Source organism: Poeciliopsis prolifica, unplaced genomic scaffold (assembly GCF_027474105.1).
Source record: "Poeciliopsis prolifica strain line A6 unplaced genomic scaffold, Auburn_PproV2 SCAFFOLD001, whole genome shotgun sequence".
Classification (NCBI taxonomy): domain Eukaryota; kingdom Metazoa; phylum Chordata; class Actinopteri; order Cyprinodontiformes; family Poeciliidae; genus Poeciliopsis; species Poeciliopsis prolifica.
In genome coordinates this window covers 805,001-829,647 of record NW_026562376.1, presented here as the reverse complement: position 1 = coordinate 829,647, position 24,647 = coordinate 805,001, and the positions used below count along the sequence as shown (strand labels likewise).

Sequence of the window (24,647 nt, the reverse complement as noted above, 5' to 3'; positions counted from 1 at the left end):
AAAGATGTTGTTGGAGCATCTAATGGTCGTCCTGTTATGATGAAGGTTGGAAATAAGAGCTGCTTCAGTAACCCAGTTAAAGTTAATGAGCTGCGAAACTCTGAGACGTTTCTGTGACGAAGATTCAGCCACAGAAACTGGAGACGCAACAGCAAACAGGTGAATCAGCAGCAGGTAAATGCATGAAATAAAAATATTACATCCTTTTGATGTGACTCAGTTTGCTTTACCTCCCAAATAAATATGAAAGAACGACGGCAAGAGAACCGACTTCACTGAAGCATCTCTAATGTTCCCAACCACAGAGGAATAGGGAACCCGTCCTTCTGTCCCTCCCTCTGTCTGTCTTTCCGTCTGTCCTTCTGTCCCTCCCTCCGTCTGTCTCTCCGTCTGTCCTTCTGTCCCTCCCTCTGTCTGTCTTTCCGTCTGTCCCTCCCTCCGTCTGTCCCTCCCTCCGTCTGTCTCTCCGTCTGTCTGTCTTTCCGTCTGTCCCTCCCTCCGTCTGTCTCTCCGTCTGTCTGTCTTTCCGTCTGTCCCTCCCTCCGTCTGTCTCTCCGTCTGTCCCTCCCTCCGTCTGTCTCTCCGTCTGTCCCTCCCTCCGTCTGTCTCTCCGTCTGTCTGTCTTTCCGTCTGTCCCTCCCTCTGTCTGTCTCTCCGTCTGTCCCTCCCTCCGTCTGTCTCTCCGTCTGTCCCTCCCTCCGTCTGTCTCTCCGTCTGTCCCTCCCTCTGTCTGTCTCTCCGTCTGTCCCTCCCTCTGTCTGTCTCTCCGTCTGTCCCTCCCTCTGTCTGTCTCTCCGTCTGTCCCTCCCTCTGTCTGTCTCTCCGTCTGTCCCTCCCTCTGTCTGTCTCTCCGTCTGTCCCTCTGTCCCTCCCGCTGTCTGTCTCTCCGTCTGTCCCTCTGTCCCTCCCTCTGTCTGTCTCTCCGTCTGTCCCTCCCTCTGTCTGTCTTTCCGTCTGTCCCTCCCTCCGTCTGTCTCTCCGTCTGTCCCTCCCTCTGTCTGTCTCTCCGTCTGTCCTTCTGTCCCTCCCTCTGTCTGTCTCTCTGTCTCTCCGTCTGTCCCTCCCGCTGTCTGTCTCTCCGTCTGTCCCTCCCTCTGTCTGTCTTTCCGTCTGTCCCTCCCTCCGTCTGTCTCTCCGTCTGTCCCTCCCTCCGTCTGTCTCTCCGTCTGTCCCTCCCTCTGTCTGTCTCTCCGTCTGTCCGTCTGTCCCTCCCTCTGTCTGTCTCTCTGTCTGTCCGTCTGTCCCTCCCTCTGTCTGTCTCTCCGTCTGTCCCTCCCTCTGTCTGTCTCTCCGTCTGTCCCTCCCTCCGTCTGTCTCTCCGTCTGTCCCTCCCTCTGTCTGTCTCTCCGTCTGTCTCGTCCTGTCAATCGTCTCTTCCTTCATCCCACTAAAGCTCCTTAACAAGATCCTCCTCTGATTGAGACCAACTCCCAGCTGGAAGGGAGAAACCACCTTCCTGAACTTCAGAACCGTTTCCTCGGTCTGAGACCGGCTGACTCTCATCCACCCAACAGAACCGCAGCGACCGGGTTTGGGTTGTCGGTTCACCTTCGGCTCCTCTGCATGCTCAGCGGATCAAGAGGCGGCCGCACTGGGAACGGCTCCACTCTGTGCCAACAATGTGAGCACAGCTCTTATTAAAATAATATTTAAAACAAAATCAAATCCCTTCAACGCATCATGCAGAGGATCAGGAAATGATCCCCATTTAGGCAGCAAACACACGTTGCTAATCTTTACGTGAACTCAAACAAAGTACAGGAACCATTCTGTCTGTTAAGAATTAAAAAGAGGAATAACTTGATTTAGCTCGTTAATTCATTCCTCTGATCCCAAACTCTTGTGCCTCAATATGCGCAGGGAGGAAGAGCAATCAGACGACAGCTGACTTCAGATATTTCCAGAGTTTTATCCAAAAGAATTCAATGCAATACAGAATGTTACAACAGCATTACACCGGATTATCAAAAAGTCCAACACATGACAAACATAGAATTACCTGAGTTGAAAGGGAAACAGAAAGAAAAGATGCATTTTTTGGAAATCTCTCACTCAGCACAAAGAGATTCAAACTTCTGCTGTGAAACAAACCATTTTATACGAATGTGTATCTCCTCATTTAAATATATGCATTAGGAGGTGTGTTTTTCCTCGTGGGCCTTCCTATTGATTTTATTACCTCTGAGACCCACTGAAACACCCAGCTCTTCTCCTACCAGGCTCCTTTAGGTGATCTGATTTACGGTGGGGGTCTGCAGCGTTATCTCTGCCTCAAGATGATTCAACAACCAGTTGTGTTTTAAACAAACTCGCACAAAATCTATTGCTCAATACTAACTATCAGTTGGATCTAAAACTAACTAATTAAAACATGCTTTTTAATGCTTAAAGAATATACCAATATGTTTGATTATATGTTGTAACAGACTTCTATAGTTTTTAATGTTTGCCTGAACTATTCAACCCTGAGTAAGAATTTATTGCCCTGATAGCCGATACACTCCCTGTCTGAAATGTTCCTTAAGGAGTATAAGACTGCTTTCTGATTAGACATTTATGTAAGTTCAGAGAGTCACCAGCTGTCTTAGTTTGGATTTGTATCTAAGTTTACCAGCCATAAATTCTACTCCTAAAAATTAATGCTACATCTAATATTTTGTATGTCTAAAGATTAGCTGTCTCTATAATTATGCTAACTAAACTTATATTCTCAACACTGTGTGTTGTGCTTGCAGAATGAATGTGTTTCACTTTTAAAGCTGGTCTGGATGCACCAGACCAGCTGATTGTTTTCTGCGCCTCTAAGCGTGTTGGAGCGGATCTTACCTGATGCTCTGTGTCTCCAGGACGTCTGGGTCTGAGGCGTTGAGTGACGCCACGAAGCTCCCCACTGGGATGTTCTCCATCCTGGTGACCACCAGGGGGTCCGGGAAGAAGACGGGTCCCTCGTTGATGTCCTCCACTGTGACGTGGACGGTCGCTGTGGAGCTGGGGCCGTAGCCGATGTCGGGAACCAGAGGATCCTCGTTCTCCACTCTGATGAGCAGCGTGTGTGGAACGCCGAGGTCTCGTAGTCCAGAGGCTGAAGAGGAGAAACGATGGAGAACAACGAACTTTGGGTTTTATCCATGAGCTCAGAAATGCTGCAGTCGCCTCACCTTGACCACTGACAGCATTCCTTCGTTGTCGTCTGGGTTGGTTTGGACCTCAAAGCTCTGCTCGGGATCTCCGCTGATGATGGAGTACGTGGCTCGCCAGGCGCCGGTGGCCGGGTCGTCCCGGTCGTCCACCGTCAGGTTGACCACGACGCCTCGGGAGCCTTCGTGCACACGAGCCTCAAACTGACGGGAAAACCGCAGAGGCAAACATGAGGGAGCAGAAAACCAGTGCTGGACCTGGGAGGTTCTGGAGAAGACGCTCAGAAACGGCTTCATTCAGAACATTACAGAATGTCTGCAGAGAAACGCTGGAAACAATCAAACATTTCAAATTCTTGCTCACAGAAGAAACAGCCACAAAATCTTCATTTCATCAGGAGGAAAAAATGAAGATTTTCCTGCCATGTGGATGAAAAGTGCATCAGAGAGAGTGTGTTTCAGTTAAACTGTGTGTGTGGTGTGTGTTTCAGTTAAACTGTGTGTGTGTTTCAGTTAAACTGTGTGTGTGTGTGTGTTTCAGTTAAACTGTGTGTGTGTGTGTGTTTCAGTTAAACTGTGTGTGTGTGTTTCAGTTAAACTGTGTGTGTGTGTTTCAGTTAACTGTGTGTGTGTGTGTGTTTCAGTTAAACTGTGTGTGTGTGTGTGTGTGTTTCAGTTAAACTGTGTGTGTGTGTGTGTTTCAGTTAAACTGTGTGTGTGTGTTTCAGTTAAACTGTGTGTGTGTGTTTCAGTTAAACTGTGTGTGTGTGTGTGTTTCAGTTAAACTGTGTGTGTGTGTGTTTCAGTTAAACTGTGTGTGTGTGTGTTTCAGTTAAACTGTGTGTGTGTGTGTTTCAGTTAACTGTGTGTGTGTGTGTGTGGTTTCAGTTAAACTGTGTGTGTGTGTTTCAGTTAAACTGTGTGTGTGTGTTTCAGTTAAACTGTGTGTGTGTGTTTCAGTTAAACTGTGTGTGTGTGTGTGTTTCAGTTAAACTGTGTGTGTGTGTGTTTCAGTTAAACTGTGTGTGTGTGTGTTTCAGTTAAACTGTGTGTGTGTGTGTGTGTTTCAGTTAAACTGTGTGTGTGTGTTTCAGTTAAACTGTGTGTGTGTGTGTGTGTGTTTCAGTTAAACTGTGTGTGTGTGTTTCAGTTAAACTGTGTGTGTGTGTGTGTGTGTGTGTGTGTTTCAGTTAAACTGTGTGTGTGTGTGTGTGTGTGTGTTTCAGTTAAACTGTGTGTGTGTGTTTCAGTTAAACTGTGTGTGTGTGTGTGTTTCAGTTAAACTGTGTGTGTGTGTGTGTTTCAGTTAAACTGTGTGTGTGTGTGTGTTTCAGTTAAACTGTGTGTGTGTGTGTGTTTCAGTTAAACTGTGTGTGTGTGTTTCAGTTAAACTGTGTGTGTGTGTTTCAGTTAAACTGTGTGTGTGTGTGTGTGTGTTTCAGTTAAACTGTGTGTGTGTGTTTCAGTTAAACTGTGTGTGTGTGTGTTTCAGTTAAACTGTGTGTGTGTGTTTCAGTTAAACTGTGTGTGTGTGTGTGGTGTGTTTCAGTTAAACTGTGTGTGTGTGTTTCAGTTAAACTGTGTGTGTGTGTGTTTCAGTTAAACTGTGTGTGTGTGTGTTTCAGTTAAACTGTGTGTGTGTGTGTGTGTGTGTGTGTGTGTGTGTTTCAGTTAAACTGTGTGTGTGTGTGTGTGTGTGTGTGTGTGTTTCAGTTAAACTGTGTGTGTGTGTGTGTGTGTGTGTGTGTGTGTGTTTCAGTTAAACTGTGTGTGTGTGTTTCAGTTAAACTGTGTGTGTGTGTTTCAGTTAAACTGTGTGTGTGTGTGTGTTTCAGTTAAACTGTGTGTGTGTGTGTGTGTGTGTTTCAGTTAAACTGTGTGTGTGTGTGTGTGTTTCAGTTAAACTGTGTGTGTGTGTGTGTTTCAGTTAAACTGTGTGTGTGTGTGTGTGTGTTTCAGTTAAACTGTGTGTGTGTGTGTGTTTCAGTTAAACTGTGTGTGTGTGTTTCAGTTAAACTGTGTGTGTGTGTGTGTGTGTTTCAGTTAAACTGTGTGTGTGTGTGTGTGTGTGTGTGTTTCAGTTAAACTGTGTGTGTGTGTGTGTGTTTGTGTTTCAGTTAAACTGTGTGTGTGTGTGTGTTTCAGTTAAACTGTGTGTGTGTGTTTTCAGTTAAACTGTGTGTGTGTGTTTCAGTTAAACTGTGTGTGTGTGTGTTTCAGTTAAACTGTGTGTGTGTGTTTCAGTTAAACTGTGTGTGTGTGTGTGTTTCAGTTAAACTGTGTGTGTGTGTGTGTGTGTGTTTCAGTTTAAACTGTGTGTGTGTGTGTTTCAGTTAAACTGTGTGTGTGTGTGTGTGTGTGTGTGTTTCAGTTAAACTGTGTGTGTGTGTGTGTGTGTGTGTGTTTCAGTTAAACTGTGTGTGTGTGTTTCAGTTAAACTGTGTGTGTGTGTGTGTGTTTCAGTTAAACTGTGTGTGTGTGTGTGTGTTTCAGTTAAACTGTGTGTGTGTGTGTTTTCAGTTAAACTGTGTGTGTGTGTGTGTTTCAGTTAAACTGTGTGTGTGTGTTTCAGTTAAACTGTGTGTGTGTTTCAGTTAAACTGTGTGTGTGTGTGTGTGTTTCAGTTAAACTGTGTGTGTGTGTGTTTCAGTTAAACTGTGTGTGTGTGTGTGTTTCAGTTAAACTGTGTGTGTGTGTGTTTCAGTTAAACTGTGTGTGTGTGTTTTCAGTTAAACTGTGTGTGTGTGTGTGTGTGTTTCAGTTAAACTGTGTGTGTGTTTCAGTTAAACTGTGTGTGTGTGTTTCAGTTAAACTGTGTGTGTGTGTGTTTCAGTTAAACTGTGTGTGTGTGTGTGTTTCAGTTAAACTGTGTGTGTGTGTGTGTGTGTGTGTGTGTGTGTTTCAGTTAAACTGTGTGTGTGTGTGTGTGTGTGTGTGTGTGTGTTTCAGTTAAACTGTGTGTGTGTGTGTGTGTGTGTGTGTGTGTGTTTCAGTTAAACTGTGTGTGTGTGTTTCAGTTAAACTGTGTGTGTGTGTTTCAGTTAAACTGTGTGTGTGTGTGTGTGTTTCAGTTAAACTGTGTGTGTGTGTGTGTGTGTTTCAGTTAAACTGTGTGTGTGTGTGTGTGTGTTTCAGTTAAACTGTGTGTGTGTGTGTGTTTCAGTTAAACTGTGTGTGTGTGTGTGTGTGTTTCAGTTAAACTGTGTGTGTGGTGTGTGTTTCAGTTAAACTGTGTGTGTGTGTTTCAGTTAAACTGTGTGTGTGTGTGTGTGTGTTTCAGTTAAACTGTGTGTGTGTGTGTGTGTGTGTGTGTTTCAGTTAAACTGTGTGTGTGTGTGTGTGTGTGTGTTTCAGTTAAACTGTGTGTGTGTGTGTGTTTCAGTTAAACTGTGTGTGTGTGTTTCAGTTAAACTGTGTGTGTGTGTTTCAGTTAAACTGTGTGTGTGTGTGTTTCAGTTAAACTGTGTGTGTGTGTTTCAGTTAAACTGTGTGTGTGTGTGTTTCAGTTAAACTGTGTGTGTGTGTGTGTGTTTCAGTTAAACTGTGTGTGTGTGTGTGTTTCAGTTAAACTGTGTGTGTGTGTGTGTGTGTGTGTTTCAGTTAAACTGTGTGTGTGTGTTTTCAGTTAAACTGTGTGTGTGTGTGTGTGTTTCAGTTAAACTGTGTGTGTGTTTCAGTTAAACTGTGTGTGTGTGTTTCAGTTAAACTGTGTGTGTGTGTGTGTTTCAGTTAAACTGTGTGTGTGTGTTTCAGTTAAACTGTGTGTGTGTGTGTGTTTCAGTTAAACTGTGTGTGTGTGTGTGTTTCTGTTAAACTGTGTGTGTGTGTGTGTGTTTCAGTTAAACTGTGTGTGTGTGTTTCAGTTAAACTGTGTGTGTGTGTGTGTGTTTCAGTTAAACTGTGTGTGTGTGTTTCAGTTAAACTGTGTGTGTGTGTTTCAGTTAAACTGTGTGTGTGTGTGTGTTTCAGTTAAACTGTGTGTGTGTGTTGTGTTTCTGTTAAACTGTGTGTGTGTGTTTCAGTTAAACTGTGTGTGTGTGTTTCAGTTAAACTGTGTGTGTGTGTGTGTGTTTCTGTTAAACTGTGTGTGTGTGTTTCAGTTAAACTGTGTGTGTGTGTGTGTTTCAGTTAAACTGTGTGTGTGTGTGTGTGTGTTTCAGTTAAACTGTGTGTGTGTTTCAGTTAAACTGTGTGTGTGTGTTTTCAGTTAAACTGTGTGTGTGTTTCAGTTAAACTGTGTGTGTGTGTGTGTTTCAGTTAAACTGTGTGTGTGTGTTTCAGTTAAACTGTGTGTGTGTTTCAGTTAAACTGTGTGTGTGTGTGTGTTTCAGTTAAACTGTGTGTGTGTGTGTGTGTTTCAGTTAAACTGTGTGTGTGTGTGTGTGTGTTTCAGTTAAACTGTGTGTGTGTGTGTTTCAGTTAAACTGTGTGTGTGTGTGTGTGTGTTTCAGTTAAACTGTGTGTGTGTGTGTGTGTGTTTCAGTTAAACTGTGTGTGTGTGTGTGTGTGTTTCAGTTAAACTGTGTGTGTGTGTGTTTCAGTTAAACTGTGTGTGTGTGTGTGTTTCAGTTAAACTGTGTGTGTGTGTGTGTGTGTTTCAGTTAAACTGTGTGTGTGTGTGTGTGTTTCAGTTAAACTGTGTGTGTGTGTTTCAGTTAAACTGTGTGTGTGTGTTTCAGTTAAACTGTGTGTGTGTGTTTCAGTTAAACTGTGTGTGTGTGTTTCAGTTAAACTGTGTGTGTGTGTGTGTGTTTCAGTTAAACTGTGTGTGTGTTTCAGTTAAACTGTGTGTGTGTGTGTGTGTGTGTTTCAGTTAAACTGTGTGTGTGTGTGTGTGTGTGTTTCAGTTAAACTGTGTGTGTGTGTTTCAGTTAAACTGTGTGTGTGTGTTTCAGTTAAACTGTGTGTGTGTGTTTCAGTTAAACTTTGTGTGTGTGTTTCAGTTAGACTGTGTGTGTGTGTTTCAGTTAAACTGTGTGTGTGTGTTTTCAGTTAAACTGTGTGTGTGTGTGTGTGTGTTTCAGTTAAACTGTGTGTGTGTGTTTCAGTTAAACTGTGTGTGTGGATGTGTGTGTGTGTGTGTGTGTGTGTGGATGTGTGTGTGTGTGTGTGTGTGGGGTGTGTATGTGTGTGTTGTGTGTGTGTGTGTGTGGTGTGTGTGTGTGTGTGTGTGTGTGTGTTTCTGAGTTGGTCCGGCCCAGATTACTGGGTCTCCTGTCACCACAGCATTGTTGTTCCACAGATTACACTCTCACTGCTTTACACTTCCTTGCTCTGCATTTATCTGAAGAGAGACGAACATTGATTTCTCCTCTTCTCTTTCTTTGCCACCTTCACTATTCATCGAAAGCTTGTTAAGAAACACTCTGAGCCACTTTCCGTCGTTTAGGCCAGAGGATGGAACGTGTCGTCCCTCATTCCAGCGAGATGGACGATCCTTTTGTCCTGCAGGCCTGTGGCAGTTCTGCTCTACAGCAGAATATATTAAAGCATAAAAACCCACAGCTAAACAGGAAGCAGCACGGATGCATAACTTACTGCAGAGGGCTGACGTTTGGAGAGTCAAACATTCGAAACTGAAATTTGGTTATTTATCCTGTCAGAAGAGAATAAAATGGAGGTTCACTCTTCAAATTCATATTTTTATATATTTATTCATTTATGAATATTTGAAATAAAAATAATTAGCTAATTTTCAAATTCACTTCCTGATAAGCAGAACTGGACAACCAAAATAAAAGCCGAGTCTCCTGAACACCAACTCATGTGGCTTCGTCACCATCGTTTCTTTCTCCTCATCGACGACGAGTCGCTTCGGTGCTGATAAACGTTTATTGATGGATCAACAGAACCAGGTCGGATCAGCATCAAAGGATTCAATCTCAGCTTTTATTTTGATAGTCCAATTCTGCTAATCAGGAAGTGAATTTTCAGCTGAGAGCTGAACTGTGAAAGTCTGACTTGATAAACTCCTTCGGTTATTTAGTGGGTTTACAGCAGCGAAAGTCTTTAAAGTGTTGAACAAGTCACAGCTGTATTCCCCAGTGTTCACACACACACACACACACACACACCACACACACACACACACACACACACACACACCACACACACACACACACACACCACACACACACACACACTCCAGCGGCTTCCCGACCAGACGGCCGGCCCGGTTTAATCATGCGGGGCAGCCATGCGGATGAACCTGCATTCTGTGTGCTGCAGCCTCGGAGCCTCTGCTGCTGCTGATAAGGCCCCAATTCCTCCTGCAGCACAAAGCGCCCAGTCACCTGAAAGACTGGGAGGAAATGACTAACGACTAATCAGAGCTCCTGGCCTGGAATGACTTAAACACACGAAGAGGAGAGAAGAAAGAGCTGGTTGGTCGAGTTCGGAGGCAGGACCGGAGCTTTTGGATCGACTTTTATCGGCGTTTCTGGTTTGTCTGCAACATGCAGAAACCGGCAGCAGTGGCTCCAAGTAAAGAGAGGAAAGTGAATCGACTTCCATTCATATCAGCCTCTTCATTTCTCCCTGAGCCGACATTCACCGGGTCCTCGGACCCACCGCGACCTGGACCCCGACCCACAGAACCCCGACCCAAAGAACCCAGACCCACAGAACCCCGACCCACAGAACCCAGACCCAAAGAACCCCCAATCCGGACAGCGGAGGTCTGCTGCATGAGGGCTAAACGAGGCAGCATGACACACACACACACACACACACACACACACACACACACACACACACACACACACACACACACACACACACACACACACACCACACACACACACACACACACACACACACACACACACACAGCTGCTGAGAGGAAACCAGGAACAGTGAAACAACCAGCTGCACCGTCTGATTTCCAGGTTTAAAGGAATATTCCTCCTTTAAATTCTCGCCACTTTTTTCTCATAAAGTAAATATTAAAACATCATAAAACTAATAAATCAAAAGTAAAGTCAGCTACATTGTATATTTTGTGAAATAAAATAATGTGTATCATTGAAATCCTTCATTTTCAACTCTAATCTGTAAACGAGTTTCTACTTTTCCATCAACTATTTTAGTGATTAGAACTGGAAATGTTGCTGAAGTTAAAAAACACTTAAAGTCTGGTTGTGTTTGAAATACGTTTTCTTCAACATCCATTTCTTCTTTCCAATAAACAGATAAGACAGGAAAATGTTGAGGAGTAAAAACAAACATTCAGCTTCATATCAAAACCATTTACTGTCAATAAAACATCTGATAAAGAAAAATGGATTAAAACGTGTCAGGATATAAAACTATATTTATCTCAAAAAAGCCAAAAACTGATGATTCATTCCAGTAGAGAAAAATAACCCAAAATATTACAAAATCATAAACAGTTCAGTCAATATAGACTCAGAAATCTGATAGTAAAAGTGAAATGTATGTTTTCTAACTTTTGATGTAGTAAAATTATTAGAAATAATGTAACTTTATGGAGTGCATAGCAATAAAGAGGTTATATTTTAATGACACACAAGCTGCTCATCTGGTTTCAAAACATCTTTAAAATAAACTTCTCCTGTTTATGAACACAAGTTAAATGAGTTACATTAAATTAAAAGAATCGTAAAATAATTTTCACCTGAAAAACATGAGTGACATTTGGGACAAAATCTTTAAGTGTTTTGATTCTGTCTTGGTTTATAGAATATTTCATGGTATTGTCTATAAATATAAATGTCTACAAATTTGAGATAAACTATTTGATTACATTTTATCTTATGTTACTTTACTGATGATGATGAGTATATTGTGTAATACGTTTCCATTTCTGGGATGAATAACTTATATTATCATATTATCATAAATAAAAGAATCAAGACAAAAATTCCTGATCGACAGATAAATGTTTAATTTGGTTCTCATTCAGGTTTTCTCTCCAGAGCTACAAAGGGTCAAAGGTCACTGGATGATGCAAATATTGAATAAAGTTCATGCAGAGCTCCTGCAGCTGACGCAGTAACCTGAGTATCTCTGGCTCCACAGCGTCAGCAGCATTCAGCTGACTCCTCCCACATGGCGGCGAAGCGTCCGGCCATCAGGCCTGGCAGAGCGACGCACAGCTGGCGGCTCTGGAAAATCATCTGAAATTCCATCCCACTCGTTAAAGCGACGACAGAAACGGCCTCTTGTTCCTCTCATTTGCTTTTCAGTGAAGACCCAACAAACAAACACCCTCCATGTTCCATCCTGACTCCACAATGTCAGATAAATCCTCGCACCCAAATTCTGGCAAGTGAGAGAAGCAGCAGGAACGCGCTCCAAAGCAGATGCAGATATTTCCTGGTGATGCTGTCAGGTCGGGTTATGAATACAGATGGCGGCAGTAAAAGGCAGCTGAGCAGCTGTTCATTTGTTCTAATGGAAACTATTTTGTGACACGTTGCTGCTGCCCCAAACATTTTCCCTGACAGGAACACACAATGTAAGGAGCCATCATATTAAACTCCTCTGAAAAAATGTTTGGACAAGAACGGAACCGAGCAATTTACCGCCTGTCTTCCTGTGTTCTAACCGTCTCTCTCCGTCTTTACTGACGTGTTTCTACCAGTCAGCAGAAAACCTCTTAGATGCTTCAGCTTCCAAAAATAATGCAGCACGATTTCACTCTGCATGACAGAGTCACAAACATGTTGATGGTTTTCCTTCAGCGCGCTGGGTGGTTGTCAAGCGTACGGGCCTGCTGCCTCTTCGATGTGGAGTCCCACAGGGTTCAGTTTTAGGCCCTTTCTGCTCTTGTCTTTCCTTCACTATGAGATGACAAGAGATGGAGTGATTCTCACTAGACCGTCCAATTTCTTGATCACTTTTTTATTTAAAAAGCAAAAACAGAAGTGATGGGCTTTGGTGGCACTTGTGTACGGTGTGTTATGAGAGCCATTAGCTGTTAGCCATTAGCTTCCCTGTTTATTCCTTCCTCCCTGTTTTCGACGTCTGATGACCATCTGTTGACCGAACCGTCTCTCTGAGCAACTTTGCAATTCTTCCAGAGCGCTGTGGCGGCCATCTTTACAGCCGTAAACAGAGCGCTGCGGCGGCCATCTTTACAGCCGTAAACAGAGCGCTGCGGCGGCCATCTTTACAGCCGTAAACAGAGCGCTGCGGCGGCCATCTTTACAGCCGTAAACAGAGCGCTGTGGCGGCCATCTTTACAGCCGTAAACAGAGCGCTGCGGCGGCCATCTTTACAGCCGTAAACAGAGCGCTGCGGCGGCCATCTTTACAGCCGTAAACAGAGCGCTGCGGCGGCCATCTTCACCGCCGTAAACAGAGTGCTGGGCAGCCATCTTTACCGCTGTAACAGAGCGCTGCGGCGGCCATCTTTACAGCCATAAACAGAGCGCTGCGGCGGCCATCTTTACTGGTACAGAGAGTAAAGATGGCTGCTGCAAGAGCTCTGCTGGGGGATGGCTGCGTTCTTTTTCTGTAGGCCATAAACCGTTCACACAGATGTCTAGTAGCAGGAGCAACCATGCAAAAAAAATAAAAACATTATAAAAATTATTTCAGAAAAAGATTTGAAGGCCTGATTTACGAACGTAGAGTCCAGATAACAGATGTTAGATTGATCATATCTAATCTGGTTGTTAAACTGATGCAGATTCTCAACTGAAGATATTTAAGTTGAGAATGATTTAATAAATAAAATATACAAATTAATCAACAATCCTGGATTTTTAAAAAGAAATCTTCATGTTTTGAGCAGCCTGTCTTTTCCTGAAGGTTGGTTACATTATGTTTCTATTCCTGAAAGCAGAGCGAGTCTCTCTTCTCTCTGTCCTTTCAAACCCAAATAAAAACACAAACCTTCACTTTTCACCCTTTGGTTTTAATCCTGCATCCAGTGAAGGTGTCTGGAAATTTGATGAGCTTACCTGTTCACTCTTTCTTTATTTCAGCTGCTTCTGTGCAGCTTGTTTCCAAACATAGACTGTGATGAGGCTGACAGCTCTCTTACAACATGACATGCCTCCTGTTTCTCACACACTTGAAATAAACAACAAGGCAGAGAAACAGAAGAAGCCGCTAGCATCACAGTTTGAAGCATCGCTCAATATGTTGCATTAAAATACATGAGCAACAAGCAACAGTTTGATCCAGTTAAAGAAATCATTCAACTCTGGAGAACATGATGGGATTTGACAGAATAAAACCCATAAATTATGTTTTTCAAAATTTTTGACAAATTTCAGTGGGAAAGTGAGAAATTTCCACAGCAGATGCATTTATGATTCATGCATGACCCCAAAGGTTTAATGTAGATTATGAACAATAAAAATCATCTGACTTATAAATGAGAACATGTAAACAATTCATTATTAAAATAATAGAAATGACAAAAGTTAAATATTTGAACACATTAGTTTTGATTATTACATAGATTTTTAATGTGCTAAATTGCATTTATTCTTCACACAAAAGTCCTGAATCTGAACCTTTGTATTTTGTTTCTGGTACACCCATAAATCTGACGCACAGGCTACATCCGCTAACAGCAGCGATGGAAGCAGCTTCTCTTTCCGTTTAATTTCTGCTTCCAAACGATCTGATTGGCTGCTGAAAAAGACTGTTGTTCTGTTGAAGTTGTGCTAAAAGGAGCCTTTCACCTAGCTATGCTAGCATCTGAGTGTTAAACATGTGGCAGCTAACGCTAATGCTAGCGACCACAGTCCACATAAAGAAGCTCCACAAATGATCAGAGAACCTGGAAAGATGAATGGATAGAAAAACACTTTGCTCCAATCTGATGAAGAACAGATTGAAAACTAAAAATATTTTTGATATTCAGCTCATCTATCTGTTTATTTAATTATTATCTCTGCAGTTCTCCTTCCAAACAGTAGGTGATGCTACAGAGAAATCTAATAACGCATTGCTGCACAGAGGGCAACAGAAGAATAAAAACTGAAGCCAATCACAGCTGGATAAACGCTCTCACATCTCAATCTGAATGATTAGTTCACATTTCTGGTTATCATTTATGAATCTTAGTTCAAAATTATTATTATTTTGATCCACTCCAAAGTCACCAATTGTCAACTTCTATAAAACAGTTTAATGAAATGTGTTTTGTAGAAAACAAAGGCAGCGCTGCATGCTAACTGCTAAATCTGGAAACATGCTAACTGCTAAATCTAGAAACATGCTAACTGCTAAATCTAGAAACATGCTAACTGCTAAAACTAGAAACATGCTAACTGCTAAATCTAGAAACATGCTAACTGCTAAATCTAGAAACATGCTAACTGCTAAATCTAGAAACATGCTAACTGCTAAATCTAGAAAAATGCTAACTGCTAAATCTAGAAACATGCTAACTGCTAAATCTAGAAACATGTTAACTGCTAAATCTAGAAACATGTCAACTGCTAAATCTAGAAACACGCTAACTGCTAAATCTAGAAACATGCTAACTGCTAAATCTAGAAACATGCTAACTGCTAAATCTAGAAACATTCTAACTGCTAAATCTAGAAAAATGCTAACTGCTAAATCTAGAAACATGCTAACTGCTAAATCTAGAAACATGTTAACTGCTAAATCTAGAAACATGTCAACTGCTAAATCTAGAAACATGCTAACTGCTAAAACTAGAAACATGCTAACTGCTAAATCTAGAAACATGCTAACTGCTAAATCTAGAAACATGCTAACTGCTAAATCTAGAAACATGCTAACTGCTAAATCTAGAAACATGCTAACTGCTAAATCTAGAAACATGCTAACTGCTAAATCTAGAAAAATGCTAACTGCTAAATCTAGAAACATGCTAACTGCTAAATCTAGAAACATGTTAACTGCTAAATCTAGAAACACGCTAACTGCTAAATCTAGAAACATGCTAACTGCTAAAACTAGAAACATGCTAACTGCTAAATCTAGAAACATGGTCTAGAAACATGGCAGGGATCAGTGAGCAGAGCTGATGCATTAAAGCTCATTTCTCATATTTCCTCAGTAAACCCTGAAGCTGCTTGTCTTTCCATCAGGGTTTCTGCAGAGACTCGGATCAGCAGCTGATGCCCTTCGGCCTGTTTATGTTTCACAGTTTCTCTATCAAATGATGAAAGTGTACACATATCTAATTATGGATGACGAATAGCTGAACAAAATTAAATAAAGCTGAAAGTACGAGTGGATTTGATTCATTAGTTTTGAAATACAACAAGTGAAGTTAATTCTGAGTGAAAGTAAAAAATGACCAATAAAATCAGAAACAGCTTTTCTAAACGTCTTGAAGCTCAGGCATCTGTTTCAGCGATCTGCTCAAAAAATAAACACAAAAATAATTTCTATAAATCTCAGGAACAACAACTATTATTTGAATTATTCTGGGACAAAAATAAAGATAAGACTGCAGAGTCTATAATCTAAAATAAACGAACAAAAAATCTGCTTAACTAATGCAGTTTGTGATATGAATATCTCTTTGATATGAATATCTCTTTGATATGAATATCTCTTTGATTGATCTGATCTCTAGATCTAGAGATCAGATCAATCGTGATGAATCAATTATTGAAATAATTGTCAACTAATTTAGGAATTAGAACTAGCCTAGCGCTGGCAGCAGAAATGGCTCCTGGTCTTCAGCCAAAGACTAAAGAGAAATCACTAAACTCTGACGCCTCCATCTTGTTTCATCTGGTGAAGCAGGAAGTTGCTCTCAGTGTCTTCAGAGTTTTTTGGTGCAGCGCCCCCTTTGGCCAGGAGGGGAATAGGTTGGTTGGAGCTTTTGGTTTCTACTGGAAGTTCTGGTTCCAGTAGAACCGGCTGATCGGACCCAGGTCATAGGGAAAACACCTTCAATATGAGAACTGGGTCTTGTTGAGATTCAGATTGTTGTTTGTGTCCTTTAGACGAGCCGTTCCCTGCTATGTGGATTTGCAGTGAAACAGCTTGAGTGAAACAGCGCCCCCTGGAGTGACCGCGGTAAAGACTCCAGTGAATCTCAGAAAAAGAGAAGCAGTCATGTAAAGCCTGGACTAATCCATGACACCCATTAGCTTTCCTTCACTGACAGACTGAGGCTCCCTGCAACACCGTCAACAGGAACATCGCCCCCTGCAGAACAAATGGATCACTGCGACGCATTTTCTCCTGGTCATCGTCCAAAAGAGGCTGCAGAAAAACTGAGAGGCTGAGAGATACAAAGCAAACCTGAGAGGCAAAGATGATGGAGTGAGTGAGAGTCCAGAGTGTTTGAGTGACAGGAGTGATAAGGTCCATCATGCCGCTGTTATGAGCAGCTGCGGAAACGGCATATAAGCCCGTCAGACATGCTGCCGAATTAACTGAGCCGGGAGCCACGCTGCAGACCAGACCCAAGTGGATATCAGGATATTGATGGATAAGGAGGAATGAAATAAGAGAAGGTGAGACGCCTAAAGGGGAAACGCGATGGAGGTCGAACATCTGGGTTCTGACTCTGAATCAGAACAAAATCCAAGCAACAGCTTTTCTGATTCAAGAAAACCTGCAGGAAAAACGCAAAGTTCAACAGGAATTAGCGGCGATTACAGATTTGTGAAAGCAAGGCATAAAACACTCTGTGTTACAACAGCTGATCTGTTTTCCCAGCAATAAGGAGACAAGAATGCAACCAAACCTGGAAACAAAATAACTGAAACTACAGTGTGGACGGGCAGAAAAATGTTATTATTTAATCCTATTTCTTTAAATACTGTTTTTAACACTTTAAGAGAGTTAAAACTCAATACATCTGCTGATGCTCCTGAATTTCCCTTGGAAAAAGCCAGTTCCCTGGGTGAATTTCACACACAAACATTTTTTGTCTAAATACAAACTGATGTAACTTGATACAGTATGGAAACTTATAATTTTAATACATTTTCTCTGTAGATGGTTGAACAGAAAAATGGTTTGTGAATCAAATCACTGGCCACTGAATGGTCCTTTGTTTAAAAGGCTTCCTGTCTCTTCAGAGCGATGAGATGCTGCTGCAGCGGCTGCAGCAGCAGCAGCCGACTCACTGGAGTCGGCTGCTGCATCACTGCATCACCTCCGGCCCCTCCAGCATGCTGCCGGTCATCAGAAGAGCCACGGCGGCTGGAGGTGATCAGGGACGGAGCGGGAGCTTGACGCTTCGACCTCTTGTTTTATAAAAGCTCCATTCCTCCATGCTACTAAACGGATCTGCTCCCAGTGAGAAATGAGAGCATTAACACGGACACGCTGCACTCTGCAAGGCCCTGCCGAGCCCTCTGAGCTGGAACACTTTACATCTGAGCCGCGCTCCTTACAAGCTCCCCTGACACCTCCATGCATCATAGGAGGGCTGCAGGGGGCGGCCAGCCAAACTGCCATGTGTCTTACAACGTGACAACAGCTGTGGGCATTTCCATTAAAAAACACACAGCTCAAGTGTTACAGCTGCACCTCTGGGTGCAGGCGAACTCTGGCCACCAGGCCTCATTCCTTCCTCACCTCCGGCACCAAAACCAAGGGACTAAGAGGACCAGAAGAAAACAGCAACATGGGCAACTTTGGACAGATTTCACATGAGGCAGCACAAACTGGCAACAGCTGCCACTTTATACGAGTTATAATCCCAGACAGGCCTCTGGGGGAATCAGTTAGCTTGTTAGCATTGCACCACTTCCTTTAGCTTCTGCTGACTGAACAAACCAGAACAACAAACACCGTTAGTCCAATTCCTGCTCAAACACGCCTCCATTCTGCTCATGTTCTGATCCGATCTCCAAACCTCCAGCACAGACCGCAATGACCAAGAGCAGCGCTTAAACGTGAAGGTGTCCTTTCACTTCTCCAAGACTTTACGCATCAAACAAGGCATTTCAACAGAGTTCCCTGAGCGTTCCCACAATGTTCCCTCAGTGTTCCCACAGAGTGCCCTCAGCATTCCCACAATGTTCCCTCAGCATTTCAACAGTGTTCCCACAATGTTCCTTTAGCGTTCCCACAATGTTCCCTCAGCATTCCCACAGAGTTCCCTCAGCCTTCCCACAATGTTCCCTCAGCATTTCAACAGTGTTCCCACAATGTTCCCTCAGCGTTCTCTAGTCATTTTTACCGAGCCGCGTTTCGACTAATGCTGGCGTCTCTTGTTTCTATGGCACTTCTTTTCTGTCGCAGGATTTTTGACAGAGTGATACCTCTGTATTTGAAAGCTTTGTTGTCAGGAAATCTTGTTTTCTGTTTCCTAACTCTTTTCAGGAATGAAAATAAAGTTCTGTTATTAATCTGAACCCATTTTAAAACAATTTTTTTTCCAGCAGCTTGAATCTGAAGACAGGAAATAATTGGAGACCAACTGCAAGTGATGCTCCAACATGGCTCATTCAGATTAAGATTAGGAGCAAAAAAATCTGCTCTGATTTATCTGTGATTCTTAAATAATCTGCTATAATGGTGTATTTTCAGACAGAAATAAAAAATACATGCACACATGAGCTTGTGGTTAGCCAATCAGAAGCTTCCAAAGCCATTTTATTCACAGTTGGAAACTGTATGTAAACTTCTGGTCTGAGCCGCATGGAGCTGCAGGTTTCGATGGAACGAAGCTTCATCCTGTTCCTGCTCCCACGGTTTCATGTTCAGGGGTTTGCTAACATGCTATGCTAACGCGCTAAGCTAGCGCGTTAGCATAGTTTAAATATACAACCGTTTGTCATGATCAAACTTTCATAAACATTTCATGAATCATCAACAAGTCACATCTATATTGTGATGTGACTTGTTGATAGGCAGACATTAATTTTTGTTCCTCAGTCAGTGCAGCACAGTGATGACAGAAATCTCTCTTTCATTGCGAATCTTTTTACAAAGCTTAAAGAAGCTTTATGATCCAGAAAAATCCAGATCTGTCAGAACTAGATCCTGTCTACAGTCAGAGGGAGAATTCAGTGAAGTTCTGGAGTTCACTTGTTTGGTCCAGACCAACAGATTTTATTTAATTTTTTCTGCAAATCAACCATAATTTGTAAACAAACCTCACATCTTTGCCACCATTGGACAGAACGCTGGGGGCGGGACAAAGCACAGATCACGAAGCAAACAAACTGAATAAACTCCAGTCTGAATGTGCAGAGCAGCTCAACCAGCTTTCATGATGTGACATTTCTAAAGGTTGCAGACTGTAGAATTGTCTATATTAGAAAAACACCAACTCAAATTTTGTGTTTGTGTTTCCACCAACAAACGCAGAGTTTGTTGACCTCGACTTTCCCTCCCTGGGACGGGAGTGAGAGACGGAGCAGCTCAGCGTCTTACCAGAGGATGGGTGAACTCTGGGGCGTGGTCGTTCTTGTCCGTGATGGTGATGGTGGCCGTCGCTGTTCCTGTGAGGCCCACCTCACTTCCTGCCATGTCCTTGGCCACGATCTCTAATTCATACGTCGTAGTTGGGAGAGTCTGCAGCGAAAACACAAAGAGCCAAAGTTTGACTAGGAGGGAAGAAAAATCCAGAAAGCAAAGAAAAAATAACTGCAAAGATGAAGCATCATCCATCATCCATCATCCATCATCCATCATCCATCCATCATCCATCCATCCATCCATCATCCATCATCCATCCATCATCCATCATCCATTATCCATCCATCATCCATCCATCATCCATCATCCATCCATCATCCATCATCCATCCATCATCCATCATCCATCCATCATCCATCCATCCATCCATCATCCATCATCCATCCATCATCCATCATCCATCCATCATCCATCATCCATCCATCCATCCATCCATCATCCATCATCCATCCATCATCCATCCATCCATCCATCATCCATCATCCATCCATCATCCATCATCCATCCATCATCCATCCATCCATCATCCATCATCCATCCATCATCCATCCATCATCCATCATCCATCCATCATCCATCATCCATCCATCATCCATCCATCATCCATCATCCATCCATCATCCATCATCCATCATCCATCCATCATCCATCCATCATCCATCCATCATCCATCCATCATCCATCCATCATCCATCCATCCATCATCCATCATCCATCATCCATCCATCATCCATCATCCATCCATCATCCATCCATCCATCCATCATCCATCATCCATCCATCATCCATCATCCATCATCCATCCATCATCCATCATCCATCCATCCATCCATCATCCATCATCCATCATCCATCATCCATCCATCATCCATCATCCATCATCCATCCATCATCCATCATCCATCCATCCATCATCCATCCATCATCCATCATCCATCCATCATCCATCCATCCATCCATCATCCATCATCCATCTCCATCATCCATCATCCATCCATCATCCATCATCCATCATCCATCATCCATCCATCATCCATCCATCCATCCATCATCCATCATCCATCATCCATCCATCCCATCATCCATCATCCATCCATCATCCATTATCCATCCATCATCCATCCATCATCCATCATCCATCCATCATCCATCATCCATCATCCATCCATCATCCATCATCCATCATCCATCCATCATCCATCCATCCATCCATCCATCATCCATCATCCATCCATCATCCATCCATCCATCCATCATCCATCCATCCATCCATCATCCATCATCCATCCATCATCCATCATCCATCATCCATCCATCATCCATCATCCATCCATCATCCATCATCCATCCATCATCCATCATCCATCCATCATCCATCATCCATCCATCATCCATCCATCATCCATCATCCATCCATCATCCATCATCCATCATCCATCATCCATCCATCATCCATCATCCATCATCCATCCATCATCCATCATCATCCATCCATCCCATCCATCATCCATCATCCATCCATCATCCATCCATCCATCCATCATCCATCCATCATCCATCCATCATCCATCCATCATCCATCCATCATCCATCCATCATCCATCCATCCATCATCCATCCATCATCCATCCATCATCCATCCATCCATCCATCCATCATCCATACATCATCCATCCATCATCCATCATCCATCCATCATCCATCCATCCATCCATCATCCATCCATCATCCATCCATCCATCCATCCATCCATCCATCATCCATCCATCATCCATCCATCCATCCATCATCCATCCATCATCCATCCATCATCCATCCATCATCCATCCATCATCCATCCATCATCCATCCATCATCCATCCATCATCCATCCATCCATCCATCCATCCATCATCCATACATCATCCATCCATCATCCATCATCCATCCATCATCCATCCATCATCCATCCATCCATCCATCCATACATCATCCATCCATCATCCATCATCCATCCATCCATCATCCATCCATCATCCATCCATCCATCATCCATCCATCCATCCATCCATCCATCATCCATACATCATCCATCCATCATCCATCATCCATCCATCCATCCATCCATCCATCCATCCATCATCCATCCATCATCCATCCATCATCCATCCATCATCCATCATCCATCATCCATCCATCATCCATCCATCATCCATCCATCATCCATCATCCATCCATCATCCATCCATCATCCATCCATCATCCATCCATCCATCCATCCATCATCCATACATCATCCATCCATCATCCATCATCCATCCATCATCCATCCATCCATCCATCATCCATCATCCATCCATCCATCCATCCATCCATCATCCATCCATCATCCATCCATCCATCCATCATCCATCCATCATCCATCCATCATCCATCCATCATCCATCCATCATCCATCCATCATCCATCCATCATCCATCATCCATCCATCATCCATCCATCATCCATCCATCATCCATCCATCCATCCATCCATCCATCATCCATACATCATCCATCCATCATCCATCATCCATCCATCATCCATCCATCCATCCATCATCCATCCATCATCCATCCATCCATCCATCCATACATCATCCATCCATCATCCATCATCCATCCATCCATCATCCATCCATCATCCATCCATCCATCCATCCATCCATCCATCATCCATCCATCCATCATCCATCCATCATCCATCCATCCATCCATCATCCATCATCCATCCATCATCCATCCATCCATCCATCATCCATCCATCATCCATCCATCCATCCATCCATACATCATCCATCCATCATCCATCATCCATCCATCCATCATCCATCCATCATCCATCCATCCATCCATCCATCCATCATCCATCATCCATCCATCCATCCATCCATCATCCATCCATCATCCATCCATCCATCCATCCATCATCCATCATCCATACATCATCCATCCATCATCCATCATCCATCCATCATCCATTATCCATCATCCATCCATCATCCATCAATCATCCATCATCCATACATCATCCATCATCCATCCATCATCCATCATCCATCCATCCATCATCCATACATCATCCATCCATCCATCATCCATACATCATCCATCATCCATCCATCATCCATCCATCATCCATACATCATCCATCATCCATCATCCATCCATCATCCATCCATCATCCATCATACATACATCATCCATCATCCATCCATCATCCATCATCCATCATCCATCCACCATCCATCCATCATCCATCATCCATCATCCATCCATCATCCATCATCCATACATCATCCATCCATCATCCATCCATCATCCATCCATCATCCATCATCCATCATCCATCCATCATCCATCCATCATCCATCATCCATCCATCATCCATCATCCATCCATCATCCATCCATCATCCATACATCATCCATCATCCATCATCCATCCATCATCCATCATCCATCATACATACATCATCCATCATCCATCATCCATCCATCATCCATCATCCATCCATCATCCATCCATCATCCATCCATCATCCATCCATCCATCATCCATCCATCCATCATCCATACATCATCCATACATCATCCATCATCCATCCATCATCCATCATACATACATCATCCATCCATCCATCATCCATACATCATCCATCATCCATCATCCATCATACATACATCATCCATTATCCATCATCCATCCATCATCCATCCATCATCCATCATCCATCCATCCATCATCCATACATCATCCATCCATCCATCAACCATCCATCATCCATCCATCATCCATCATCCATCATCCATCCATCATCCATCCATCATTCATCCATCATCCATCCATCCATCCATCATCCATCATCCATCCATCATCCATCCATCATCCATCCATCCATCCATCATCCATCATCCATCATCCATCCATCATCCATCATCCATCCATCATCCATACATCATCCATCCATCATCCATCATCCATCCATCATCCATCCATCATCCATCATACATACATCATCCATCATCCATCCATCATCCATCCATTATCCATCATCCATACATCATCCATCATCCATCCATCATCCATCATCCATCCATCATCCATCCATCATCCATCATACATACATCATCCATCCATCATCCATCCATTATCCATCATACATACATCATCCATCCATCATCCATCCATCATCCATCATCCATCATCATCCATCCATCACCCATCATCCATCCATCATCCATCATCCATCCATCATCCATCCATCCATCCATCCATCCATCCATCCATCCATCATCCATCATCATCCATCCATCCATCATCCATCATCCATCCATCATCCATCCATCATCCATCCATCATCCATTATCCATCATCCATCCATCATCCATCATCCATCCATCATCCATCCATCATCCATCCATCATCCATCATCCATACATCATCCATCATCCATCCATCCATCATCCATCCATCATCCATCATCCATCCATCATCCATACATCATCCATCCATCCATCATCCATCCATCCATCATCCATCCATCCATCCATCATCCATACATCATCCATCCATCATCCATCATCCATCCATCATCCATTATCCATCATCCATCCATCATCCATCAATCATCCATCATCCATCCATCATCCATACATCATCCATCCATCCATCATCCATACATCATCCATCCATCATCCATCCATCATCCATACATCATCCATACATCATCCATCATCCATCATCCATCCATCATCCATCCATCATCCATCATACATACATCATCCATCATCCATCCATCATCCATCATCCATCATCCATCCACCATCCATCCATCATCCATCATCCATCCATCATCCATCATCCATCCATCATCCATCCATCATCCATCCATCATCCATACATCATCCATCCATCATCCATCCATCATCCATCCATCATCCATCATCCATCATCCATCCATCATCCATCCATCATCCATCATCCATCCATCATCCATCATCCATCCATCATCCATCCATCATCCATCCATCATCCATACATCATCCATCATCCATCATCCATCCATCATCCATCATACATACATCCCATCATCCATCATCCATCCATCATCCATCATCCATCCATCATCCATCCATCAT

At 42.9% G+C, this 24,647-nt stretch overlaps 1 protein-coding gene across 1 annotated transcript in view; it reads right to left on the bottom strand.

Moving 5' to 3' along the window:
* Nucleotides 1-24,647, bottom strand: part of cdh13 (cadherin 13, H-cadherin (heart)) — a 278,962-nt gene that overhangs the window by 53,561 nt on the left and 200,754 nt on the right. The window contains 4 exon segments of the mRNA XM_055040045.1: nucleotides 2,827-3,053; nucleotides 3,056-3,082; nucleotides 3,159-3,341; nucleotides 19,445-19,585. Coding sequence (XP_054896020.1) covers nucleotides 2,827-3,053; nucleotides 3,056-3,082; nucleotides 3,159-3,341; nucleotides 19,445-19,585 — 578 coding nt within the window.